Raw genomic sequence first — 22449 nt, forward strand, 5'->3', positions numbered from 1 at the left:
CAGAGAGTAAGTTCTTGACCTTACTTGGGACATGCTTAGTTAGTATTTGATGTTATTAACCCATTATGGGGGGAATTTTCATTTTGCAAGACCTGTGAATGTTGCATTTTAAATCTGTTTGAATTACTGGTATCATTTAGCATCAAACTCATAACTGCTAATTAAAACTACCTTGTAGGTTATTTTGTTTAGCTAACTTACCGTATTAGCTTTCAAGAGACAAAGTCCCAGCGACATGTAATGACTTGCTTGTTCCAAAATGTGCCAAGAGAGCAGTCTTCAGTACTAAACTCCAAATTTCAACTGTTTTAAAAAAAGTAGCATTTCCTCTGGGTAATGGGGAGGCAGTGAATTACTGCCCAGGTGCAAACTCCCTACCGCCTACCTTGTCCCCTTTCCCTTCCATCCAACATAGAATAGGTTAAATTTGCAGCCAACTGTAGGAAAAGAAGTTGGTACTTTTTGTGAGTAAGGCTTCATGTCCTGTGACTAAGAAGAGGTGGCAGGAATCACGGCCTAATCAATTATTGAGTTGTGTCGCTTGGGCCATTGCAGTTTGCTTTCTGTAGTATTCTGAAACAAAAGGATGATTCCATCCCTTCTCAGGTACTGAGAAAACAACTCCATGTAAGCAGCCGGAATGTGTTTGCGACAAGTAGGATATATTAGAGTGGAAGATAAAGGGGAGCACAAAATCTTTCATTTTCTCTTTCAAGTAGTTTAATTGAGCATATTCATAATTGGCCTTTCTAGAACTTGCTGTGTTCATAGTAAATAACGTAGCATTTATTTTGTCTGGTTATGTGTGGTGTGTGTGTATATACATATTCAATATGTACACATATTTTCTGCATTATATGTATGATATATTCATTTATACATGCAGTCTACTCTTGATTATCTGTAAAATGGTAAGCCCTCATTAGATTGTTCTCTTCTTGTTGACTTAGCATGGAGCCCATAACTCTGTGAAGCCTCTTATCTGGAACCACAGTCTTTCCTATTTGCAGTTCATCTCCATCCCCAAGGAAGGCCCTTGAAATATGTCGCTTTCTGTTTCCCTCTCACCAGGGATTGTGAGTGAGAAAGATAGCTGCTTCCACTGGGTTTGAGGCTTCTGGCTCTGAACGATGATGCAGCCCATTCCTGGCCCGAGGGCAGCTTGGGAACAGTTGTGCTGAAGGGCTCAATGGGGGAAAAAAACCTAGCCCTTCCAGAAATGGGGCTTCATAACTTGCTTAAATTCCTTAGCTGCAGTGTTGTGAAATCTTAGATAATTTGATGCCCAAATAGATTACAACTATGCATTTCACCGTTACTTCTGCATCATTGGTAGTACTGTTCCCTGTTGGTAGCCCAGATAATCAAGACCTGACTGTTTCTTGCCACTGGATTCTGGAAGCCTTGCCCTTTCAACTGGATTTATGTTTATTTCTGCTGCTGTGAACCCCAAAAGGAATGCAGTAGGTTTTAATTTAAAATTGTTTAATTCTATTATTGATAAATATTTATTGTAATAAAAGTAAAAAGTAAATAATTTTTAAATGCTTTTAACTGTTTTCGGATTGTCTTCTTTGTTTTTCCTTGGTAATTACAAGAGGGGAGGGAGCTAGGAGGAGAAAAATAATGTCCAGCCACTTGTCTCAGAGTTATTCATTATTTTAGAGCAAAACATTAAATGGTTTTTTCGTTTTGTTTAAAGAACGATCAGCCCAGGGGTGCCTGGGTGGCTCAGTTAAGCGTCTGCCTTTGGCTAAGGTCGTGCTCTCAGGGTCCCGGGATGGAGCCCCCAGTGAGGCTCCCTGCTCTGTGGGGAGCCTGCTTCTCCCTCTGCCTCTCCCCCCACTCATTTTCTCTCTTTCTCTCCCTCTCTCAAATAAATAAAATCTTAAAAAAAAAAAAAAAACCAAAAAACCGATCAGCCTGCTTGCTCCTGGGTGTTCTGTAATCCTGTGCCTTGTTTCAGAAAGCAGGGTACCAGGCAGGTGGCAGTAACAGCTGTTCATGATGTCCTCCTCTTGACGTCTCCAGAACTGGGTACTGGGCAGTGTATAATGATAACTGGGTCACACTTAAATTGTTTGTAAAGTGGTTGTCTCATACTTAAAAACATTTTCCTATAGAAAGAATGTTAATTTTCCAGGCTAATTCCACAAGAACCGAATGGCCACACTTGGTACACTTAAACAATAAGCTTTATTGAAAAACCTCATATTTTCGGGCACCTGGGTGGCTCAGTGGGTTAGGCGACTGCCTTCGGCTCAGGTCATGATCCTGGAGTCCTGGGATCGAGCCCCGCATCGGGCTCCTTGCTCAGCATGGGGTCTGCTTCGCCCTCTGCCCCTCCCCCCGATGCACTCTCTCTCTCTCTCTCTCTCTCTCTCTCTCTCTCTCTCTCTCAAATAAATAAATAAAATCTTAAAGAAAAACCTCGTATTTTCTAACATTGCTTCTGAGAATATTTCCTGTCTTTTACATCAGAATTGATCTCTGGCAGCAGGCATTTAATTTTTTTTTCTGTAACAGGTTTGAAGAAGGTGAGAAAATGTCCGTATTGTGACCCAGGCTAGTTCTCCAGCAGTGTGCTCATAATCCCCTGTCCCTCCCAGCCTCTTGGTTGCCCTAGCAGTCATCCCTGCCCTTCTGTCTGCAGACCTCCAACACCGAGAGAGTGCCTGACGGCATAGCAGGTGCGTCCTCGGTAAGCAGCTTGGGTCTGTCCACACGTAGACGCGTGCCTCCAAAATGTCCTGCTCTTCTTCCTGCTCTCATCTTTTCTCCTTGCTCACAAGTTTCCTGAAAGAAAAACTGATGTCTGCTCCTTCCATTTTTTCTTTTTGCTTTCATTCTGAAAGTTTCTCAAGACCTCCCAAGCTTTTAATGCCATGACTGTTTCTTAGTCATGTTCAGCCTGGCAAGCTTCAACCTGGGGCAAGTTACTTATTTTTTTCTGAGCCTCAGTTTCTTCACCTGTATAATGGGATTAGTAATATTACCGCAGTCATGCATATGTGCTATGAATGATGCAAGGAGGTATTTAGCACAGTGTGTGGTCTAAGGTAGGGCCTCGGTTTCTACTAATAACTTTGAACCCTTCCCTAAGCCTTATGACCTACTCTTGACACTTCCCTTCTTCCTTCCCTTTCCTGCTCCGTCCTTTGTACCTTTGGTAGTCAATACATGAAGATGATGGGTGAGGAAGTTCTAAAACTAACTTGAAATGAGTAAAAGAAGATTGCCTTCTGAGAATCTATTAGTAAAATTCACACAAATTTGGGAGACAGGAATAAGCCAAGAAATTATGTAAATGTTTGATGAATTCCCAAACCCCAATTAAGATGATTTGGTGTAATCTTACGGATGTGGAATTAAGTATGTGACTTGACTTAATATACTAAAATCTAGTCAGTGTATCATTTTTCTGGAAAAAGGCTATATAGTGAAGGTAGATGGCGAGCCTGTAGCATAGCAGAGAAAGCCCATATATCCAGAAGGGTTTGCGTTTATCATCCCAAACTTACCCAGGGATGGGATGGAAGGACTGTTGAGTCTTTGTGGCAAGTTATACCCACTGTGGGCCCCTCAGTTCATTGCAGTCAGTCGTACAACATCAAGAAACTTGCCAATTATAGTTTGATTTCCTTTGTAGATTATCCACAGACATGTGCTGGTCACGGGTCATACATACACATGCTTGTGTGTCAGTTGTAGTTTCCTGCTCCAATTAGGGTATCCTCTTGTTCTTTCGTGAGCTTATTAGTGTAAGTCAATTCTCCAAAGCAGCTCTACTTTTTGGAGTATTGCCTACCAGTGAGGACCAGACGCTGGATGTTTGTGGATCATCAAGGTGGACCTACACCTACAACCCACCCCCAAATCCCTCTCACCTGTGACATTTGCCTGCTGCAGTCTCTTCAGGAACTCCTGTCACCACTCTTTAAAAAAAATAAACTTTATTTTTTTATTACATCAAAAGTGATTTGTGTTATTTGTAAAGTTTTTGTAGACTAGAAAATAAAAACCACCCATAGACCCACACCCAGAGATACCAACTACTTTGTGTTTTTTTCCCCCAAATCAAAAGCTTTACTAAAACAATGTAAATTTGGGAAATAACGGATATTAATTTAATTTCTATAGTTTAATTCTTTTCCCCAAGTTTTTATTTGAAGTCCAGTTAGTTGACATGCAGTGTACAATATAAGTGATTCAACACTTGCATACAACACCCCGTGCTCATCACAAGTGCCCTTCTTAATCCCTATCACCTATTTCATCCATCACTCTACTGACCTCCCCTCTGATGACTATCAGTTTGTTCTCTATAGTTAAGAGTCTGTTTCTTGGTTTACCTCTTTCCCCCCCTTTGCTTGTTTGTTTTGTTTCTTAAATTCCACATGTGAATGAAATCATACAGTATTTGTCTTTCTGACATAATACTTGAGCTCCATCCATGTTGCTGCAAATGGCAAGATTTCATTCTTTTTTTATGGCTGTGTAATATTCCTGTGTGTGTGTGTGTATACACACGTCTTCTTTATCCATTCATCAGTAGATGGGACAGACACTTGGGTTGTTTCCATAATCTGGCTATTGTAGATAGTCCTGCTGTAAACATCGGGGTGTATGTATCCCTTTGGTTTTTTATTTAAATTCCAGTCAGTTAACATACAGTGTACTATTAGTTTCAGGTGTAAAAATATAGTGTACTTGCATACAACACGCAGGATACAAAATCAATGTACAGAAATCTTGCATTTCTTTTTCTTTATTTTTTTTTTTTTAGAGAGGGAGCGGGGGTAGAGGCCGAGGGAGAGTGAGAGAGAATCTTAAGCAGGTTCCATGTCCAGCTCAGAGCCCGATACGGGGCTTGATCTCACAACCCTGAGATCATGACCTGAGCCAAAATCAAGAGTCAGATGTTTAACTGATGGAGCCACCCAGGCGCCCCAGAAATCTATTGCATTTCTATACACCAATAATGAAGCAACAGAAGGGACTCAATCCCATTTACAATTGGACCAAAAACAATGAGATACCTAGGAATAAACCAAACCAAAGATGTAAAAGATCTGTACTCTGAAAACTATAAAACACTGATGAAAGAAATAGAAGACAACACAAAGAAATGGAAAGACATTACATGCTCATGGATTGAAAGAACAAATATTGTTAAACTGTCTATACTACCTAAAGCAATCTACACATTTAATGCAATCCCTATCAAAATACCAACAGCATTTTTCACAGAACTAGAACAAACAATCCCAAAATTTGTATGGAACCACAAAAGACTCCGAATAGCCTTATTTTCTGTTCATTTTTCTTCCCTATATACTAGATATATTTCCAATAGAACTTGGATCACACTCTACACATTGTGTTACATTTCTTCTTCGTTTGATACATCTTAATCTCTCTCTAGGTCAGATCCATTCTTAGTTGCTGCATTGTTTTCCATCCCATGAAAGCTTTATCAGTTCCCCTATTGATGGATTTTGGAGGTCATACCAGTTTTTTAATATTACAAATAACTGCAGTGAGCATACAGATACATCTAGGTACATTTCTTTCATTCAGCAAACACTGGTTGTGCACTTACTACATACTAAGGATTATGCTAGGCGCTATTTGCACAGTGCTGAATGAAACTGATGTCATTTTCACCCCGCGAAGGTAGAGCCTAAGTCGCATTCTCTCTCCTGAGGTGCTGTGTGCGCGCGCGCACGCCAGCTGCCGGTCAGGTGACTGCCTTTCCCTGGCAACGGCTTGTTGTTAGCAACCGGGCGGTGGTCTGGCAGGTGGTCCGGGCGGACTGCCTGGGGCGGGAGGCACTGTCTGTCATGAATCCGCCGGGAGCCCTGGGGGTCCTGGAGGAGAAGGAGGAGGAACACTTGTCCACCCCGATTCTCGGGCCGTCCATACATTCTGACAACCCTCAGGAGCGGATCCAGGCCCGGCGCCTCCGCATCGCGGCGCGCCTGGAAGCCCGCAGGCGGTGAGCGGGGGAGGGGGGGTATCTGGGCGGGTCCGCAGCGGAGCGCGCCGGGTACCGGCGACGCAGGGCGGGGACGAGGCGGGCGCCTTCCCCGGGCGGGAGACTCTGAGGGGAGCGGCCGGGGAGCCCCGTGTGTGAGCGAAAAGGTAGGCGGTGAGATAGGAAAAATTTCTTCCGGAAGGTTCAAGCAAAGTATGGGATATGAAAACATTCAACAACTTGTAAAGTCAAAGACGGAAATAATAGTCCCTTCAGCGCTTTTATTGAGGGCCTGCTGTGCCATGCACTGCGAGCAATACACTGAAGACACAGGCCATCCTTGACCTCCCCTCAGAGGTCTTTTTTCCTTCTTCCATCCCAACCTAACTTCCTTCCACAAGCCGTTCTGCAGCGGGCTTTAGCTGTCACTTCTGCTGGTCTCAGTGGCTTATCTGGTTGTATGACACAAACCCTCATTCCTGAAGGGTCTGAGACTGATAACCGTACCCTTCTCAGGCCAAGGTTGTTGTTGCACCTGTCCATTCACAGACACAGTGGGCTGTCATACAGGGTACCAAGAGGCACCTGCATGATCTTCTGAATTCCTCAAACACCCTCACTGTGTAACAGCATTTATACCTTGTCCTGCTGGCCAGGGTCAGCTACCCTACCAAGATGGTGACTTCTTGTCTTCTGGTCATTGGACACAAGGGGCCCAGAGTGGTGTGGCTATGTTCCAACAAAACTTTACTTATGGACACGGAGATTTGAATGTCGTATAATGTTCATGCATCACAAAATATTCCTCATATTTTGACCTTGTTTTCTGAATTCACTTTTTAGAGAAGTTTTAGGTTCGCAGCAAAACTGAGTGGAAAGTACAGAGATTTCCCAATACTGCCCCGCACACGTGCACAGCCTGTCCCACTATCAGCACCCTCCAGAGTGGTACATTTAGTACAAATGATGAAACCTAGTTGACACATCATCACCCTGAGTTCATAGTTTACATCATGATTCACTCGTGGTGTTCTATGGATTTTGACAAATATGTAATGACATGTATCCACCATTATAGTACCATACAGAATAGTTTCACTGCCCTAAAAATCCTCTGTGCTCTGCCCAGTCAGCTGATCTTTTTTTTTAACCATTAAAAAATGTAAAAATCATTCTTTGCTTGTGAGCCCTACAAAAACAGGTGGGTCGTATTTGGCTCCCAGGCCAATCTGATGTAATGGAACAATGTGATGTTCTGTGGGATATCCAGATGGTCCTGATCTTGTCAGACTGTATTTTGACCGATATCAGGAGAATTAACATGACTCTGTAAGTGTGCGGGTTATATGAATATACATTACTATCTGTTGCATGTAAATGTGAGCTTCCTGATCCTTTTTTGTGATTGAGGTAGAAAATAACACATTTGGCCCAGTCAGCAGCCACCTTGTATGTACTCAGACCACTCCAATCTGCTCTAGCAAAGATACCACGCTTGCATGGCAGCAGCAATCAGGGTTACTCCTTGGTTGAGCTTGCGGTATTGATCATCATTTTCTCAGATCCTTTCCAGTTTTTGCAGAGGCCAGACCCGTGATTTAAATGGACACTTGATAGGGACCACCCCTCCTGTATCCTTGAGATCCTTAAGGGTGACACTAATCCCCGCCCCCCCCCCCCCCCCGTTTGTGATTGTTTTTATGTAATCAGGTGCAGTTTTAGAGATGTCCATTTGGCCTTCCCTGCCATGATAACTCTTACCCACAGGCCAAGGACTTAATGTGGGAGTTTCTCAAATGTCTAAGTATGTTGAGATCGCTCTGATTGCTCTTTGAGGGAATGGCTTGGGGAAGCCAGAAGTGTAATTAAGGAGACCAGTTAGGAAGCAGTTGCATTGGTCCGGGTGAGGGATGAAGTTGGTCTGGTGGGATTGGAGAGAAAGCAGATGTACTCAAGACATATTTTAGAGCTTTAACTGACTGGATTCACTGATTTTGGATATGCTGGTCGAAGACAGGGAAAAAGCAAGAATGGCTTGAACAGCTGGGTAGATGGTAGTGCCTTATATTAAAATAATAAAGACAGTGACAGGGGAAGTGAGGCAGGAGGATTTGGAAATCAAGAGTTTGGCTTTGGACATATTAAATGAAATTGGATTTTGGAAGACATTAAAACTGAGATGTCCATTAGGCAGTTGGACATGGGTCTGAAACTCAGAAGAGAATTCTGGATTAGAGAGGTCAGTGCAGAGAGTCAACAGCCTTATGATTGTATTGAAAACCATGGGAATGGATTGACTTACACTGGAAAAGAAGATAAAAAGATGAGAGGAGAGCTCATGCCAAGCCCTAGGAAAGCTCTGCATTTAGAAACAGATGGAAAAGGAAACGCTGACAGAGGATTGTCTCCGTGATATAAAGATGCTGTAGAATGGCCAGTGGTGCTGGCGGGAAAACTTAATACATGAGGTACAGCGGGGGACCCAGTGATTTTAACACCTGGAGCAGGGGAGTTTTTAAAATAATAATAGCCTGGGGGGTACCTGGGTGGCTCAGTCATTAAGTGTCTGCCTCAGGTTATGATCCCAGGGTCCTGGGATTGAGCCCCAAATTGGAGTTCTCCTTCTCCCTCTCCCTCTCCCCCTGCTCGTGTTCCCTCTCTTGCTGTGTCTCTCTCTGTCAAATAAATAAATAAAATCTTAAATAATAATAATAATAATAGCCTGAAAAGGAAAGCGGACAGTGAACGTTTTCTTCAATTGAACTTTGTTTATATAACCAGTCCAGTGAAAACATTTTTAAAAATAAAAGTAAAATTTACATTATGAAACAAGAAAACAGGAACAGATCAATACTTTTTAATTACATTACTGTATTTTGGGGGGGAAAGGAAGGAAAAACACGAAGAAGTGTTTCCAAAAGAATTCTGCAAGGTTTAGAGAGTGAAATGTAGAATGACAGAACTAAACTAAACTAACTGGAGTTCAGTTTCTTCATGTTTTCAATAGCTGGGCTGTTGTTAATGTCAAATCCCTCTTTTTTTTCTTTTAAGATTTACTTATTTATTTGAGAGAGCGAGAGAGAGAGAGCACAGAGGGAGAGGGAGAAGCAGACTTGCCAAGCAGAGAGCCCTACACAGGGCTCGATCCCAGGACCCTGAGATTATGACCTGAGTCAAAGGCAGACGCCCAACCGACTGAGCCACCCAGGTGCTCCATTTGTCAAATCCCTCTTGTGCTGGGACATGTAGTACCTCGGGGGTTGGGGATGTGCCCTTTGCCCAAGTGAGCTGGGACAATTTGAACCATTTCAAATGTGTCCTCGAAACATGTGTGCAGTTGAGTCTGTGCGTGTCACAGGCCAACTGTATTCTCTGTGTTCTCTGAATTAATTTCCTTGTTAAAGGACAAGATATAGAAAGGTGCTGTATCAAAGTCTACATATATATTCTATATATTTTTTTCTTAAGATTTTTTTTTTAAGTAATCTCTGCACCCAACGTGGGGCTCGAACTCACAACCCTGAGATCAAGAGTCTCATGTTCTTCTGACTGAGCCAGTCAGTTGCCCCCATATATATTTTTAAAAATTAACAGTAGCTGCAGAAATTGTTTAGAACTTAGATTAACAAAAGATTTTTCAGAAAGGAGTGTTTTATCACTGACCTTGTTTTGTTGCTGGCACGGGTTGATAATAATAAGCAGACAGACTGTTAGTCCATTGTATCCTTTTAAAATATTTATAGGTTCCTTGAGTTGGCCTCTGGTGCCCACTGCCCTAAGTGCTTGGGCCTTGGTATGCCATTGAGGTATACTTTTAGGAAAGAAGCTGTTAATAGAATCAAATGTCATATAAAAATAAAGAACAGGATTAATAGGTTAAAGCTCCTGAAAATCCCAGTCTCTACTGTCTCAGTTGAAGTGTGAAATTCCTGGAGATGTGACTCCAGAGTAAGGATGGCAGATGGAACACATACATTTATCCTGGATCTCTATCAAAACTCCATTAGCATGACATTTAAGGGGATTAAATAAAAAAGACATAAACCCACAAAGTCAAGCAAAACAGAAGGGACTCAACAGCAACAACATTTTGGAAGCTGGGAAGCATAAGGACAGATGGTAAATGGTCTCGCAGATTCGAGACTGTGGAAATATAAACTGGTAGTGAGGAAAGCCAAGAGTCCCCCTTGATTTACTCTGCAGTAAATCTGCAAAAGACCAGGAAATCGGAAGCATCAGGTTCAAGTGGAAGTAGAGCGGAAGAAGGGGCTAAAATCAGGAGCATTGGGAAAATTAATAGCTGGATGCCAGGAACCTTTTCCCCACCTTGCACAAAAGACGGGAGGTTTGGAGGAAGTAAACTGGAGGATCTACAGTTTGGGGGGTGCTGGGCAGAGATGAGGCAGGAACACTGTACTAAAAGCAAGGGGATTCTGTGGCCATGTGCACACTGCCGCTGAGACCTTGCAGTCCTTCTGCCCCTTCCGGGAAAATGGGCAAGTCGGAGCTTCACAATGCAGGCAGGAGACTGAAGTTTCTCTGGAAAATTTGACCAGCCCCCGAGGAAGGATTCAAAGGCACTGACATCCAGAGTTGCCCACCAGGCGGTCCAAGTAGATGGTCCTACGCTGAAGTTCACTGTTGTCAAGCTACACCCTTGCATTCAGAGCTTCCTTCAGCTTTTCAGTCTTATGGTGACAAGGTAGCCAAGGATTTCTAGACATCTGAGGAAAGTCTTTACCATGAAAGGTGGACACCAAAATGAACACACAGCAAAACGCAACTTAGAGGAACTTGAGACTATGTAGGAGGAAAAGACAACAGTAATACAACTAAAAGACTCATTTAGACCATCCTCGGAAAAAAAAGAAATGATATTGCATCCACAGAACAAGAATAGGATGCTATTAAAAGGGGTGATGAGAGAACAAAATAGAGCTCTTGGAAATTAAAAAATATTGTGCTCACTTCGGCAGCACATATACTAAAAATTGGAAATTAAAAAATATGATAAAAATGGAAAACTGTAGAAGGGTTAGGAAATAAAGGTCATGGAGTCACATAGAAGGTAGAGCAAAAAGAAAAACAGAAACTAGGAGAGAAAAAGATTTTTCAGAATTAGAGGACCAGTCTAGGAGATCTCATCTCTCCTTTCTAGATCCATAAAGAAAGGGCAGAGCAAACAGAGGGGAGGAAATTATCACTGGAAGTATTCAAGAAAATTGATCAGAACTGAAGCTCATGAGTTTCCTGCTTGGGGGGAACACCCAACTGAAAATGTTCAGCCCAATGGATGAAAGTAGACCCACCCGTAGCCACACCATTGAGAAAGTTCAGAGTGTTATTGAAAAACCCAAGTTCGGCTGCCCATTGCTCGGAAAGCCAATACTCAAGAGGCGAGTTTTGATTGGAAAGGAATATGAGCTTTATTCAGGGGATCAGCCAGCTGGGGAGAAGGCGGACTCTTTTTTTTTTTTAATTAACATAAAATGTACTATTCATTTCAGGGGTACAGGTCTGTGTTCATCAGTCTTACACATTTCACAGCGCTCACCAAAGTACATACCCTCCCCAGTGTCCATCACCCAGACACCCCATCCCCCCTACCCCCCTCCACTCGAGCCACGCTCAGTTTGTTTCCTGAGATTAAGAGTCTCTTATGTTTGTCTCCCTCTCTGGTTTCGTCTTGTTTCATTTTTCCCTCCCTTCCCCTATGATCTTCTGTCTTGTTTCTCAAAATCCTCATATCAGTGAGATCATGTGATACTTACCTTTCTCTGATTGACTTCTTTTGCTTAGCATAATACCCTCTAGTTCCATCCAAGTCATTGCAAATGGCAAGATTTCGTTTTTTTGATGGCTGAGTAATATTCCATTGTATATATATATACCACATATTCTTTATCCATTCATCTGTTGATGGACATCTGGGCTCTTTCCATAGTTTGGCTATTATGGACATTGCTACTATAAACATTGGGGTGCAGGTGCCCCTTTGGGTCACTATATTTGTATCTTTGGGGTAAATACCCAGTAGTGCAATTGCTGGGTCATAGGGTAACTCTATTTTCAACTTTTTTTTTAAATTTTATTTTATTATGTTATGTTAATCACCATACATTATATCATTAGTTTTTTTTTTGCAGTTTTATACCTTTATTTAACAATCAGTGATTAGTTCTCATCCACATTAACTGTCTGTAGATTTTTGAAAGTGGTGACAGGTACATAGGTAACCAGTGTGTAGAGCTTGTTTGGTGAATCTTCATCCTCGTTACGTTTTCTGGACAACCGCACACGGATACGGTATGGAACATTCCTTATTCCTTTGGCCCAGACAGCTTTGTTGAGCCTGGTGTCAATGAGCACATCTGGAGTTCCCATCTCCTTCATGGCAAATTTCCGGATCTCTTTGAGTGCCCGAGGGGCACGCTTCTTGAAACCCACTCCATGGATGCGCTTGTGAATGTTGATGGTGTATTCTCTGGTCACTACTTCGTTGATGGCAGAATGGCCCTTCTTCTTCTCGCCACCCTTCTTCACGGGAGCCATTCTGCCGGGCCCTGGTTGGAAAGGAAGAGCACCTATATCATTAGTTTTTGATGTAGTGTTCCATGATTCATTGTTTGTGTATAACACCCAGTGCTCCATGCAGTACGTGCCCTCTTTAATACCCATCACCAGGCTAACCCATCCCCCCACCCCCCTCCCCTCTAGAACCCTCAGTTTGTTTCTCAGAGTCCATAGTCTCTCATGGTTCGTCTCCCCCTCCAATTTCCCACCCTTCATTTTTCCCTTCCTACTATCTTCTTTTTTTTTTTTAACATATAATGTATTATTTGTTTCAGAGGTACAGGTCTGTGATTCATCAGTCTTACACAATTCACAGCGCTCGCCATAGCACATACCCTCCCCAATAGACATCACCCAGCCACCCCATCCTTCCCACCCCCCTGCACTCCAGCAACCCTCAGTTTATTTCCTGAGATTAAGAATTCCTCATATCAGTGAGATCATATGATACATACCTCTCTCTGATTGACTTATTTCACTTAGCATAATACCCTCTGGTTCCATCCACATCGTTGCAAATGGCAAGATTTCGTTTTTTTGATGGCTGCATAATTTTCCATTGTGTGTGTGTGTGTGTGTGTGTGTGTGTGTGTGTGTGTGTGTGTGTGTGTATCACATCTTCTTTATCCATTCATCTGTTGATGGACATCTAGACTCTTTCCATTGTTCGGCTATTGTGGACATTGCTGCTATAAACATTGGGGTGCACGTGCCCCTTTGGATCACTACATTTATATCTTTGGGGTAAATACCCGGTAGTGCAATTGCCGAGTTGTAGAGTAGCTCTATTTTAAACTTTTTGAGGAACCTCCATACTGTTTTCCAGAGTGGCTGCACCAGCTTGCATTCCCACCAACAGTGTAAGAGGGTTCCCCTTTCTCCACATCCCCGCCAACATCTGTCATTTCCTGAGTGGTTAATTTTAGCCATTCTGACTGGTGTGAGGTGGTATCTCATTGAGGTTTTGATTTGTATTTCCCTGACACCAAGTGATGTTGACCATTTTTCATGTGTCTGTTGGCCATTTGGATGTCTTCTTTGCAGAAATGTCTGTTCATGTCTTCTGCCCATTTCTTGATTGGATTAGTTGTTCTTTGGGTGTTGAGTTTGATAAGTTCTTTATAGATTTTGGATACTAGCCCTTTATCTGAGATGTCATTTGCAAATATCTTCTCCCATTCTGTCGGTTGTTTTTTGGTTTTGTTGACTGTTTCCTTTGCTGTGCAAAAGCTTTTTATCTTGATGAAGTCCCAATAGTTCAGTTTTGCCCTTGCTTCCCTTGCCTTTGGCGATGTTTCTAGGAAGAAGTTGCTGCAGCTGAGGTCGAAGAGGTTGCTGCCTGTGTTCTCCTCAAGGATTTTGATGGATTCCTGCCTCACATTTAGGTCTTTCATCCATTTTGAGTCTGTTTTTGTGTGTGGTGTAAGGAAATGGTCCAGTTTCATTCTTCTGCAGGTGGCTGTCCAATTTTCCCAACACCATTTGTTGAAGAGATTGTCTTTTTTCCATTGGACATTCTTTCCTGCTTTGTCGAAGATTAGTTGACCATAGAGTTGAGGGTCCATTTCTGGGTTTTCTATTCTGTTCCATTGATCTATGTGTCTGTTTTTGTGCCAGTACCATACTGTCTTGATGATTACAGCTTTGTAATACGGCTTGAAGTCTGGAATTGTGATGGAGAAGGCGGACTCTTGTCCAAAAACCAACCCCGAGGTTTCTGCCTGGCCTGAAGATTTTTACAGAAACTTTAGGGCAGTTAATCAGTAAAAAGGGAGGACAGTGGTCTTTAACCCTTCTTGATTGCATGCAGACTCAGTGGTGCCAGCTACACTTGTTATCCTGGTGCTCAGAGGTTGAGTATTGCTGCGTGGGGCGGGATGGCGGGGGGGGGGGGTGGGGAGCGGGGGAAGTTGTGCAAGAGAGTTTGGTCTGGAGTCTTTCTAGGAAACAATGCAATGAATCATCTATAGATACACAAAGAAGGGTTTAGTTAATCCATCACGTGGGCTAAAAGTGCTTGCTAAAACTCAAAGACTACTAAATTGGCTGCAGGGGCCAAGACAGCGGCTTCAAGGGCACCGAGAGCCAGGAGAAGGGACCTACAAGTTTCTAGAGTGAGAACAATGGTCACGTCCAAGGAAAGGATTAAGAAACAGAGTGACTTCAGGGTTTTGAAATAGCCACTGGACGGTAGAAGACACTGCAGCAATACCCTCAAAATTCTGAAGGAAGATGATTTCTAACCCAGAACCTGAAATCCAGCCAAACAATCCATTAAGTGCCAAGTTTTTAAATCCCAAGAAGGGACTTTGATTGGTCAGGAGGTGGGGTATTCAAGAAGATGGAGGCTCCATTGAGACGGCAAGGGTGGGGGCCCCGAGGAAGCAGTTTCCCGAAAGAGGGACTCAGCTCAAACCTGAGGAGGGAGAAGTCTCTTTGGGGATGACTCCTTTGGGGAATAGGCTAGGTCAGCAAGCAAAACAAAACAAGACAACAAATTTTTAGTCGCCCCGTTCAAGTAAACAAAGCAGGTGAAACTAATTTTGTCACTTATTTTATTTAACCCACTATATAAAAATATTATTTTAACATGTAATCAGTATGAATTATATTGAGATATTTTGCTTTTTTTTTTTTCATTCAAAGTCTTCCAAAATCCATGTAGTTTGCATTTTATACTCACAGGGCATTTCAGTTTGGATCAGCCACTTGTGGTTAGCGGCTCCCTTTCTTGGACAGTTGGACAGTGCAGTGCTAGGAAGATCAGAAATGATAAGTAAAAGGCAGCAGTGGGGTTCAAGTGAAAACTAGGTTAATAAGAGTTCTTTCTCTTTCTGAAGAACTGGTCTTTGCTCCAGGAAATGGAGCAACTGGAGGGATTATTTAGATAGAGTTGGTTCCTTAATTGGTGGTCAAAGTAGAAAGTCAAGAGAAAGAGTGCATTTTGTGTGATAGTGGGAAAACCATGAACCTGGCAATGTTGGAAGACCGAGTCAAACGGAACACTTAGTTCTCTTAGTAATGGCAAAGAATAGATTGACTAAGAATAGGGAAGTGCATGAAATGACAAGAAAGAAAATGGGGTTTTGGTTAGATTTGAAGTGGGGGGTGGTGGTAACTCCACTTCACATGTCAAAAATGCTGTAGAGCGGTGCTGAACTTTGAACAAAGGGAGTGGAAACGGAAGTCAGTATTAGAAAAAAAGCAAGAGAATGAGGCAGAGAGATCTGCTTGTTGCACTGTGAATGAGGTCATAACATGATGGTTTCATTTTTCCTAAGGCAGTCCTGGGAGTCCTCTTGTGGAGTGGTGTGAATAGTTAGGCACCCATACCTGGCCCACACCTGATATTATCAATCTTTTATTTATGTATGTATGTATTTATTTATTTAAAGATTTTATTTATTTATTTGACAGAGACACAGCAAGAGAGGGAACACAAGCAGGGGGAGTGGGAGAGGGAGAAGCAGGCTTCCCGCGGAGCAGGGAGCCCCATGCTGAGCCGAAGGCAGACGCTTAATGACTGAGCCACCCAGGCGCCCCTTATTTATTTATTTATTTATTTTCAAAAGATTTTTTTTTTTATTTATTTGTCAGAGAGAGAGAGGGAATGAACACACAAGCAGGGGGAGTGGCAGGCTCCCCACTGAGCAGGGAGCCTGATGTGGGGCTCGATCCCAGGACCCTGGGACCATGACCTGAGCCAAAGGCAGACGCTTAACTCACTGAGCCACCCAGGCATCCTATTATCAAGCTTTTAAATCTTTTCTTGTCTGGTATGGAGAATAATGATACCTCACGGGCTTCTCAATTTCATTTCTCAGGTTCTATGTGAAGTTGAATGCATTTCCAAATGTCTATTTGCCTGTTGTATTTCTTCTGTAAGTTGTCTGTCCACATCCTTTGCCAGTTTTTCTAATTGGTATTTTGTCTTTTTTATATTGATTTGAAGGAGCCTGTTCTATTTTCTAGATGGCAGTGTTTTGTCAAGTTTTATCCCTTGATTCAAGGAGAAGAATTTTAAATTTTAAGAAGTAAAGCCTCTCAATTTTTTTTTTTTTTTCTAGCTTTGGTCTTATTCTAAGATGGGTTCTCTCCTGTATTTACTTCTAGTTTTTTATGATTGTGTTTTTTTTAATATTTAAATTTTTATCCATATGGGATATATTTTCGTATATGGTATCATGCACTATGGAAACTCTAAATATAGAATCCACATACTAGAAATAACTTTAGTTTCTCTACTTTCTCCCATCACAGGGAAGCACTTGGAGAATATTTAGATGGGAAGAAAGAGAGTGAGGAAGATCAAAGCAAGAGCTACAAGCAGAAAGAAGAAAGCAGACTGGTATGAGCTGGGTAGGAGATGGGTCCTGTCAGCCAGTGACACTAGGGACCTGGGTGTGATGTCATGGTTTTTGTACTTAGACCAGAAAAATCTCACGAGAGATTCCATGTTCCCACCTTTAGTGAGGCAGAAGTGAATTTGAATCTTTCCCATCTTGAGAGCTCTCTAGGAGTGAGCTTTCATTTCATCCTACAGACTATTCATTGGATCAAGTGCAAATGTTTAAGCTACCCATTCAGGGCCTTCTCTTCCCGTCCTAACCTCAGTCTTCGTCCCACTGATACCTACTTTGGGCCTTCGCTCTCGCTTGGCTGATCTTCTCACTCACCTCCAGTGGGGGCTCCGCTCTTGCTGTTGTGTGTGCCTCTGATCTTCCAGAATGCCATTCCCTCCCCTCCCCTCCTCTTCCCTCTCTGCCACCTCTTTCTCTTCTCCTCTCCTCTCATCAGGATGCCTTCCCACACTTCAGGACCATCTCAAGTCCCAACTTGAGAGGACTTCAATTCCATGACTCTTCTGCAGCCCAGACTCCTTTAATTCACACACCGAATACTTCTTCTCCGTGCCACGTGTTTCATTTTAGACCATTTTCTCGCTTGTAAGACTTCAAATGTGTGTCCTGCAGTGTCCCCAGTGGAGCTGTAAGCTCCGTGAGAGGGAGAGCCTCTCCTATACCCGTGGAGTAGTGCAGAGCTTGTACTCAATGACCACTAAAAAGAAAGTCATCGATTGCTCTCCCATGGCAATACCAGGGCTCCTGGGATGTTTAATACAGGACTTGGAACAACAGGAGCAGGAAGAATGAACAACACTTCCAAACAGCAAGCAGAACTGGTGAAGTGCTGCATTTAATTAATTGCTAAATGAGTATCATAGGGCAGCGGGACGGTCGGAATTGAGGTAAGGAAGAGGGCTGCCCAAGCGGGCCTGATGGAGGAAGGTTACATGGAGAAAGTGGGATTTGAGCTGCATCTTGGAAAAATAGGTGGGACTTACAAAAGCAGAGAGGAGAGAGATCGTTTCTGGCAGAAGTTGAAGTGCACTTACTGGGAGAAAAAAATACTCAAGTTACTGAAATGTCATTGTAGAGCATAGAGATCTATAGAGACACCTGAGTGAACCGTATGGTACTGTGTCAAGGATAAGATACTTGATGTGGCAGAAAGAATACTGAACCGTGGTGTGTTCTTGGTCCTGATCTGGTGCTCACTGTGACGTAGATGAGTCATGCCCCCTCTCTGTACTGGGGTTACTCCGTCAAAGTGTCAATGATCTCTGAACATCGCTGGGTAGGATCACAAGAATATCGTATAGAATCTGGGACCTACTGTTATAGTTTATACTGCTATGGTCTTGAACCTACTGTTATAGTTTATACTGCTATGGTCTTGAAAATACACTTCATCTGGAGCACTCTTTGAGTGTGAACCCGGAGAGATAATGTTGTTTTCATTAGCAGCTTTTCAAGCTTCCTTTCACTTAGGACTTAAGTCATGTAAAGTGTTGGCATAGAAAAGAAATGTATAAAAACCAAATGCTGCCTTCCTCAATGTCAAGATATTAATAACCAGTTCTACCCTAAGACTTGGACAGGAAGGGCCACTGTCCTTGGCCCTGAACCTTATCAGTCATTTTTAATTGGTGATTCTTTTGTTTCCTATCTTGCTCCAATTTTATAAATATATTCTTCCAAGTTTTCTCTTAGAAGCTTTATTGTTCTATCATTTACATTTTGGTCTCTAATCTATCTTGAATTGATTTTTGTGGGTGGTGTAAAGGTAAGGCTCAAGGTTCACTGTTCTGTGTATGGATTTTTAATTGACCCAGCACCATTTATTGAAAAGATCATCCTTTCCCCACTGCACTGCAATACACCTTTGTTGTGAATCAGGTGATCACCTATTGGATTTGTTTCTAGATTCTCTATTCTGTTCTATTGGTCTACTTGTCTGGCTTTATACCAGTTCCACACTATTTTAACTACTGTAGCCTTATGACAGGTCTTGACATCTGGTGGAGTGGGTCCTCTAGTTCTGTGGTTCTTCAAGATTGCCTTGGCTATCCTTGACCTTTTGCATTTCCATATAAATTTTACAATCAGCTTGTCAGTTTCCACCCAAAAACCTGCTGGGATTTTTAAGAAGTTTTATCTATATATTTTAGAGAGAGAGTGGGGGTGGGGGGTGGGGAGATTGGGGTTAAGGGGAGGGGGAGAGGTGGGGGGAGAGAGAGAGAGTCCTCAAGCAGACTCCCGCTGAGCGTGGAGCCTGATGTGGGGTTCAATCCCAGGACCCTGAGATCATGACCTGAGCAGAAATCAAGAGTCAGCCACTTAACCCACGAGCCACCAAGTTGTCCCCTGCTGGGGACTTTAACTGAGGTCGGATTTAGGAAAGAATTAATGTCTTAACAACAATGAGATGTACCATCTGTGAGTATAAAATATCCCTCCATTTATTTAGGTATTCTTGAATTTTGCTCAACAATGTTTTACACTTTGTGTTGAGGCTCTAAGTGTTTATTGCTGATATATAAAAGCACAATTGGTTTTTGTATAGTGACCTGATATTCAGCAACTTTGTCAAATTCACTTGTTAATTCTTTTTTTTTTTTTAAAGATTTTATTTATTTATTCATGAGAGACAGAGAGAGAGAGAGAGAGAGAGAGAAGCAGAGGGAGAAGCAGGCTCCCCGCTGAGCAGGGAGCCCGATGCGGGACTCGATCCCAGGACCCTGGGATCATGACCTGAGCCGAAGGCAGACACTTAACCATCTGAGCCACCCAGGCGCCCTCACTTGTTAATTCTAATAGCTGTCCTGTGGTTTCTTTTGTTTGCATGTTTAATTTTTTATATGTATAACCCTATCATCGGAAAATGACGGTTTTATCTTTTCCTGTGTCTGTTCGTCTGTTGGTGACTGTAACATTTTCTGTTTTGCTTTTTTTTTTTAAAGACTTTATTTATTTGTTTGACAGAGAGAGAGAGAGCACAAGCAGAGGGAGAAGCAGGCTCCCCGCTGAGCAAGGAGCCTGATGCTGGGTTCAATCCTAGGACCCTGGGATCATGACCTGAGCCGAAGGCAGACACTTCACCGACTGAGCCACCCAGGTGCGCCTCTAACTTCATAAATTCTTCTTTGTTTTCAGAAATTGGCTAAACTGCTGCTCTGTGGCACTGAGTTGGTGACAAATATCCAGGTGGCTACAGATATCCGAGAGATCCACAGGAGAGTGGAAGAACAGGAGATCAAGCGTCAGAGGTAAGGAGCCCCTGCTCTGCAGCCTGGGGGACATGAGGGCACCTCTTCCGTGGGTCCCCAAATTCTCCCCAACTGTTGGAAGGTGGCTGTATCAAACTCAGTCTAGCAGGTTCCTCTTATTGGCCCTTAGGAATGAATCTCTTCCTTCCCTCTTGCTTTCCTCCCTTCTTCCTCCTTTCCCCACTTGGCCATTTTAGCTTCTCTCCACGATAGCGTGATTTTAACAGTTTTTAGCTGTTTAGCATAAGTAATTCCTTCAGCACCTTTACTAGCTTTATCAGTATGCAGTTGACTTTATTCTTTTTTTTTTTTTAAAGATTTATTTATTTATTTGAGAGAGCGAGAATGAGAGAGAGAGAGTACATGGGGCGGGGGAGGGTCAGAGGGAGAAGCAGGCTCCTCACCGAGCAGGGAGCCCGATGCGGGACTCGATCCCGGGACTCCGGGATCATGACCTGAGCCGAAGGCAGTCGCTTAACCAACTGAGCCACCCAGGCGCCCTGGTGACTTTATTCTTGCCACTTCCCACTGCCTGCCTTGGGCTGTATACCCAGCCCTGAAGTGGCTGATATCCCAGCCACGCCAAGGAGTTAGGCTTTGTCCTGTAACCACTGATTAAAAACTGAAGGTCTTAAGCGGCAGCGTTACAGGATAAATGTGGACTTTAGAAAGACGACCTGGTTGTTATTTTTCATTTTTTGAGGACAAAAGTCAAGTGAATTATCATATGGACTCTGCTCTAGCTCAGAAGTGAGGCGAGAAGGAGAGAGGAGCATGAGGTTAAGTTGTTACTTCTGTCCTGTAGGGGTTGGCGCTCAAGTCAGAGGGCAGCCTCCTAGAATGACAGTCTGTTAAGGTAGGGAGATAGTCTTGGCATGTGTCCTAGCAGCTGTTCTGGGGGGGGGGGCTCGCCTCTCGTCCTCACACCTCCCTTCAGTCTGGTCCTCTCCTCAGTACACTCCATCACAGAGACTCTTTGGAATTTCTGGAAAGGCCATGCCGATTTTCCATTGCTTAATAGTGGAGTTTCCCTATTTGTATGTCCCCTTGGTCATTTATCGATAATTTGGGAGAGGAACGGCCACACGCCTGAAGTCGTGTTGATAACCAAAAACCATAATAAGTATACCCTTTGTTAACAGACTGCTGTGCTGAGCATTATCTCACTTAACTTCGACAGTAGCTGTATGAAAGTAGGTGCTTTCATCCTCTCCCTCTAACAGAGGAGAAAAATGCAGCTTGCAGAGGGTAAGGGACTTGTCTCATGTTGAGAGTCAGTTAGTGGCAAAGTCAGGCCTTGGTCACTGGAGTCATATAGTTTGTTACAGAAGTATGTGACAAATTGACTCTTGATCCGCACGCATGTGTGTGTGTATAAATCGGTATAGCTTTAAGGATGATCTGCTTTTGTTATGTGTCACTTTGTTTATTTGGTCTCCTTACTGCCAGTTACTTTGTTTATTTGGTCTCCTCACTGCCAGTCAGTCCTTAAGCTAAAAGAAGATTTCTCAGAGCCTGGTTTGGTTTTGAGCGGGAGTATCTGGAGGCAGTGCTTGGGACCCGGGTCTGGTATTTCAGACTCTCGTGAGCCTGCCTGCCTCCAGTAGGAGGCAGCTTCCAGAGCTGGGCTGGCATGGCCGGCCTGTTTGTATTCACAGACTTGAAAAGCTGGAGAATGAAGTCAAGACAAGCCAAGACAAATTTGATGAAATCACCGCAAAGTGGGAGGAGTGCAAACAGAAGAGAATTCCCCAGGACCTGTGGGACATGCTCAACACCCAGCAGATGCACTGCGCAGGGCTGATAGAGGACAAGAACAAGCTTATCAGCGAGTTACAGCAGGCAAGACTCCTGGCCCACCCTGCCATGTGGGCTCAGGCTGGGGGGTTTGCCTGGCTTATTTGTTTGCTCTACCTGAATGGAAAAATGTGGAGGCCTCACTTCACTACTCGGATTATCGCATAACTCAGGCAATAAATTCAACCAGAAGGAAAAGCTTTGGAGTAATTTTAGAACTATTGGTGACCTTAGCAAGATGTATGTTGGTAGCAAATGCTGTGTCAGATTTTACGTTTTCAATTAAGGAATGGAACTTAGTCTGTAGTATATAGATTCCCATGTTGGATCCTGGATCTTCATTGCTCAGCTGGGGCGCCCTAGGCTGTCTGGGAGCTTATGGGGAGATTTGGAGCAAGTAGTCATGGAGGGTTTGATCCTGCTGCTCGTTCCAGCTTTGCCCCGAGCTGAGGCCACTCCACTCCATCTGTCTGTGCCTTCTCCTGGGCGTCCT

General features: G+C 43.2%; 2 protein-coding genes across 3 annotated transcripts in view; one reads left to right on the forward strand and one right to left on the reverse strand.

Moving 5' to 3' along the window:
• The first annotated feature begins 5774 nt into the window (after window positions 1-5774).
• DRC1 (dynein regulatory complex subunit 1) overlaps window positions 5775-22449 on the forward strand; it is a 40717-nt gene continuing 24042 nt past the window's right edge. For both annotated transcript variants that reach the window (XM_027624166.2, XM_027624167.2), the window contains exons 1-4: window positions 5775-5998; window positions 16811-16898; window positions 20047-20159; window positions 21818-22001. In XM_027624166.2, coding sequence (XP_027479967.1) covers window positions 5844-5998; window positions 16811-16898; window positions 20047-20159; window positions 21818-22001 — 540 coding nt within the window. In that variant the 5' untranslated portion in view covers window positions 5775-5843. The remainder of the gene's footprint in view (window positions 5999-16810; window positions 16899-20046; window positions 20160-21817; window positions 22002-22449) is intronic.
• LOC113938655 (60S ribosomal protein L31-like) lies at window positions 12125-12553 on the reverse strand. Its single transcript, XM_035729051.1, has one exon. It carries the CDS (start codon window positions 12527-12529, stop codon window positions 12152-12154), a length of 378 nt encoding a protein of 125 aa, XP_035584944.1. The 5' UTR covers window positions 12530-12553; the 3' UTR covers window positions 12125-12151.

The sequence above is a fragment of the Zalophus californianus genome, chromosome 8 (genome assembly GCF_009762305.2).
Source record: "Zalophus californianus isolate mZalCal1 chromosome 8, mZalCal1.pri.v2, whole genome shotgun sequence".
Classification (NCBI taxonomy): domain Eukaryota; kingdom Metazoa; phylum Chordata; class Mammalia; order Carnivora; family Otariidae; genus Zalophus; species Zalophus californianus.

Excerpts from the sequence above, each read along its gene's own strand:
- LOC113938655 (XM_035729051.1), bottom strand. The coding sequence starts at position 12,529 with ATGGCTCCCGTGAAGAAGGGTGGCGAGAAGAAGAAGGGCCATTCTGCC.